At 48.8% G+C, this 5,163-nt stretch overlaps 1 protein-coding gene across 1 annotated transcript; it reads right to left on the bottom strand.

Moving 5' to 3' along the window:
• Window positions 1-318: 318 nt before the first annotated feature.
• Window positions 319-4,062, bottom strand: LOC123430655 (probable ubiquitin-conjugating enzyme E2 23). The gene is made up of 6 exons (XM_045114506.1): window positions 3,813-4,062; window positions 2,342-3,686; window positions 2,153-2,282; window positions 1,533-1,970; window positions 1,086-1,158; window positions 319-1,001 (listed from the first exon to the last, which is right to left on the bottom strand). Exons 1-6 carry the CDS (start codon window positions 4,060-4,062, stop codon window positions 319-321), a joined length of 2,919 nt encoding a protein of 972 aa, XP_044970441.1.
• Window positions 4,063-5,163: the final 1,101 nt, after the last annotated feature.

The following is a 5,163-nucleotide window of genomic DNA, read 5'->3' as shown; positions in this document are numbered from 1 at the left end:
CGAATCTCATATTCAAGACGCAATGCAAATATAACACAAAATATAAGCTTAATTATAAATATGAAAATATAATAATATATTTATTATTACCTTTAAGGTATATTTCAAACATAAAAAAGAATATGGTTTTAAGAAATTATCAATATAATTAAAAATGCATGTTGGTCGGGTGCGTGCCCCTCCTGGACAGCACGTCTCCCCTACTGGTTTAATCTCAACTGAAACACTAATTTCATAGCACACGAGTTTGGACATGTAGTAGCGAAAGCACAATGCCATTTTGTGCATCCTCCTAATACTAGAACAAAATTCTCAACATTACACACATTCCTCGGTACCGATCTCCGCAAATGTCGTAACGAGCCTTGGCACCAGATTGGCGAGCGTTAACCTTAACCCAGCTGAGCACGACCGCTCGCTGCTCCTCTTTGTGGCACAAGCCTCGCTACAAAGCGTTCCAATTTCGCATCCTTGAAGATATGCCTCGCATGCCCTCAGTATTAACCTCCCTCGGTGGCGGAAGTGGTCCTTCACAAACTCCTCAAACCCCAAAGGTGGTCGGCGTAGTAGGTGGAGCATAGTCCGTAGGGTGAGTACGTAGGCATTCTCGTTGTAAGGCAATGCATTGCGGAAGCCCTCGGGCATGCCGACCAGAGCTTCATACCCAGCCTCATTGTAGTAGGGCTGGTTGTTGAGGACGAGGCCCTGGATGGAGACAAGAACTTGTAGCAGGGTCGACGTCACCGGTGACCAGATCTCTGTGCCCTCGCCGCCAAAGGTGTTGAGAAGGCTGAGGCACACCGTGCCGGAGGCGTATAGATTAGGATTGAGACGGAAACCGAACGAGTGATAGTACACATATGGCGGTGCGGCCGGGTAGGACGGTGGCAGCTGCAAGTCGAAGAAGAAGAGCCCATCGTGGTATGGTGTTTCTCTAGCGCCCACCATGACAGCCCGGAGCAGATCTATGCGGTCCTCAAATGCTCGCACGTAGATGGTATCTGCATATATACACATAAAGTGAATTCAATTCATAAGGCATGCTCATTACACGTACGTGTAACCATAAAAGGCAGCTCTAGTACCTGGTAAGTTGTTTTCTAGTATTTTCCACTCTCTCTGCACTATCTTGACCCACCTCCTTTCGCAGTAGGCGTCCTGCATTTCGTCCGCCGGGAAGGTAGAGCATTAGTTGGACTAGCAAAACGGCCCGTGCGTTGCAACGGGAGAAAAAAACATAATCTTCAATGATGATGACCACATTATGTTCACACATCATCGCTTGATTTTGAAAAACATAAATTAATATAAGAGTGTTTACATCACTATTTTAGTTATCTATAAACACTCTTATATTAATTTACAGAGAAAGTAAATGTTTTTGTATTCTTTACGGAGGGAGTATCATAAAAGAAAAACGACTGCATTCGAAAGCCACCAAAAATAGCAGCAATGCCTAACTAACTAGCCAACTTCTCAATTCAGCTACGTAGATTAGGACATTAAGTGGAGCACTGTTAATTGAATCTTACCTGGGCCGCGGTGTCAAGGTAATGGTGATCCGGAGGGCTATCTCGTACTATATCAAAACGCGGAGCACATAACGGCTCCTCATTGACGTTAGCATCTGCAGTCTCCTTTCCCTCACTGACAGAATCGCCGCTTGCCACAACCACGTCGGTGACCTCCATTGCAGCTTCATTGCTAGGACCGCCACCACCACCCGGTACTGTCTCGGGCGTTGCCACATTTTCCGCGGCTGCATATAACTTGGAGCTTGATAACGGCCATGAAGACCAATCCGCTAGATAACTATTACCTCGAGCTAACACATTGCTTGCCCATCCGATCACAAACCGGCCGGCAGAACCTAGCCGGCCTGTTGTTATCGCGGCAGGGCCATCTCCATCCGCATGATCCTCGTTGCCATTGACGTTGCCATCGTGAGTTAGGTTTTGTGGATGATTTTCCTAGAGAAAGAAGTCCACCACATTATTAATTGGAAAATGGATATTCAGTTAACTATTTTTAAATTGAGAAGCTCCTAGTTATGGGTTGTCAATGAAATGAAAACCGAGAGCAAGGAGATCGTCAATTAAAAAAAGAAGTAAAATTGATATGAAAAATGTTTGGTGCTTGAGAGAATAGATACCGTGTTGTCGGTAGCCGGTTCTTGGGGTGGATCAATGCCGTCGTCCTCCACCCAATCGCCCATTTCAGCCTCTAGTTCCTCGTAGTTCTGTTTGCTGACGACACAGATCTCGTAAGGAAACACCTGAAATGTTCCATGTCAAAAAGAGTTGTGAATGAATTGAGTAGAGAATGCAAGTGCGGAAAGAATATACATACCGTTGACGTGGTACCATCACCCCACTTGACTTGGACAAGGCCATCAGGAAGGTCTACCACACGCCCGACCCATGAAAGATCGGTGGTGGCCACGACGGCGGCTTTCTTCTTACTGTTGCCCTGTGACGGCGGTGCAATTGGGCTGTCGGTTGGTCCTGATGGTACCAGACGAACAACGACATCTCCATAGTAAGCATAGTGGTCAGGTTCCCTTTCTAGGTTGTAAGCGCTCACGGTATCGTTGCAGTCGATCTCTCTTGCTTGGCCGGGGCGCGACGCCGCTTTGAACCACGAGACGTGCACCATCTGGTCCTTGCAATTCAGGCTTCTGACAAAGCCCACACGCCTCGTCAGTTCGGTACCACCATCGGCAGCAGCTTTGACACTAGTTGATGCTCCCGAGCCGTCGTCGTCGCCAGCAACACCGGTGGCAGCATCGACATGGACATTTGGCGCGGGAAAGGCGTTGTCGACAACATACTGCCCTGGGAGAAACTCTTGCTCGTTCACGATCCTGAAGGGGACGACGGACGTCGATGGTGCACCAAGCTGCCGTGTGCCGTCCTGCCACAGCACGTCGACGGTGCTGCGTGTGCTAGCAACGCTCATGGGCAGTTGGTCCAACTCCACATGCCTCCCGACATCCAGGCATCGTGTCCTCCTCTGCCCATGGAAGTATTCCTTCCTTAGCTGCTTCCGGTAAAACCTCGTCTCCTGCTGCTGCTTTGTCAGGACTGTAGGCGATTCCCGCTCATCTTCTTCTGTCGTGTCATATTCGTCGTCTGAACATGCGACGGGCTGATCCCCCTGGTGATTGCCATCGCCAGCACCCTTGTTGTTGGTCTCGCCGGCGGCGTGAAGTGAGTCACTGTTTTTCCGAAGGAAGCACATGTCGGCTACGGCCCAGGTGCAATCAGACGCGGAGCAAAAGAATGTCAGACTGCCAGGGTTCTGATAGGCCGGGGGAGCAAACTCCTGAACGTGCTGTTGCCCGGTGCCGCCGTGCGCCGACGCGATCCAGTAAACGAGGACGCCCGACATCTCGAGCTTGGTGACGGTGCCTACTATACGGTCCGGCCTCCAATGGCCATTGAGCCACCGGGAGGCCTTGAAGACGGCACATGGGTCGCCGGTCACCCGCTGCCCCGGGTAAAACGGGATATTCATCTCAGGGCGGTAATGGGCATCGGCCTTGGCCACTGATCGTAGCATCGTGGACTCCGCGTTGGCGACCTTGCACATGGCGCCGTCGTCGAATAGCACGTAGACATCAGTGGACACCTCGATGACCCGGCCAAGCCACGGCCCGGACACGACGTAGTCATCCAGGCAGAGCGCTTTAACGCGCCGCAGGCGAGATGGTGGCACACCCTTGATGATCTTCGCCGCCGCCGGCTCGCCGCGGACACTGTCCTCGATCAGGTCGACCGCTACGTTGACGTTGGTGACGACGCCGATTTGACCGCCGGGGTCCGACGCGGAGGCGACGACCTCACCAGGGTAGAAGCAGCTTCTGTCGAGGACGTTGAGGTCGCAGGCTTTCCTGGTCACCACGGAGCCGTCGACGCAGAGAATCGTAACGGTCCCGACAGGGAGCGAGGGGACCCCGGTGGCCGGTGTTACCAGGCCGCGGTTGCCAACCCCGTCGCTTTCGTGTCCAAAACTCACGAGGTCTAGCTGGTAGATCTTCCAAGGTTCCGCGACGACGTCCATCTCTTTTGGATCGAACTCCACTTTAGAAAGTTACCGACTAGATTTGCTGTAGACGGTTCGCGCAAACACAAAAACCGGTGCCGATGGTCAAGGCAACAGGTAAACTAAAATAAAAGCACAATGCAACTCGACCCGAGCATACCTCGCTGCTCATACCGGGTACTAGACGGAATTAAACTCTTCGTATACTAGACGGACTCGGTTTCCTTCAAAAGTATGCCTTTGCATAGGGGCCTATAATACACACACGGAGACGGATAAGGAGTTGAGATCCATAAAGCTTTTCAAATCATTAATTAAATAGTAGTACTTCTTTCAAAGATTTGTCACACATTTTGAGGTTGCGATAAGTGGTGTGTGTCACTTGTCGTAACATTGAAGGTTTTTTTTTGTATTTTCAAAATGTTTTATCTTTTAAACCGTGTGTTCAAATCTCGGACTATTTTTATCATTGGATTTTTTGGGTTGACATCTTCAAAACTAGATCCATGTCAATACGTTTGATGAACTTTTTTTCACGAAAAAATCAAACGGTAAAAATATGTCTCTCGCGAAAGAAAAACACACATATTTTTTGTTTCTAAGAGGCATGCTCGTGTCTCTCACAGAAGCAAACTCATGACTCTTGCGGAAGCAAAACCGTGTCTCCCGCGAAAAAACAACGAAAAGCGCATTTTTTTATTTCCGAGGAAGCAAATATGTGCCTCTCGCGGAAGCAAAACCGTCCTCTCGCCAAAGAAAATAAAATAAAAAACACATTTTTTATTTTCGGGAGGCGCGTCTATGCCTCTCACGAAAGCAAAATCGTGCCTTTCGCGAAAGAAACAAAAAAACACAATTTTTTCTTCGCCTCCGAGAGGCACCTTCTCGCGAAAAGCAAATCCGTGCCTTTCAAAGAAGAAGAAAAAACTTTTTTTTTATTTTTATTTTTGAGAGGCACGGCGTGTCTCTCGTGGAAGTAAATCCATGTCTCTGGTGCAAGAAAAACCATGCTTTTCAGAGAGAGAAAAAAGCGTTTTTTACCAAGAAAATCAAATTTATTTAGTCTAAAAGCTAAGAAAGAGGTGAAAAATTGGAACACCGAAAAAAAGGAGAAACCCA

The sequence above is a fragment of the Hordeum vulgare genome, chromosome 2H (assembly GCF_904849725.1).
Source record: "Hordeum vulgare subsp. vulgare chromosome 2H, MorexV3_pseudomolecules_assembly, whole genome shotgun sequence".
NCBI classification, from domain to species: domain Eukaryota; kingdom Viridiplantae; phylum Streptophyta; class Magnoliopsida; order Poales; family Poaceae; genus Hordeum; species Hordeum vulgare.
Note: the sequence above shows the minus strand (reverse complement) of the source record. Positions and strands in the feature narration are given on the sequence as shown.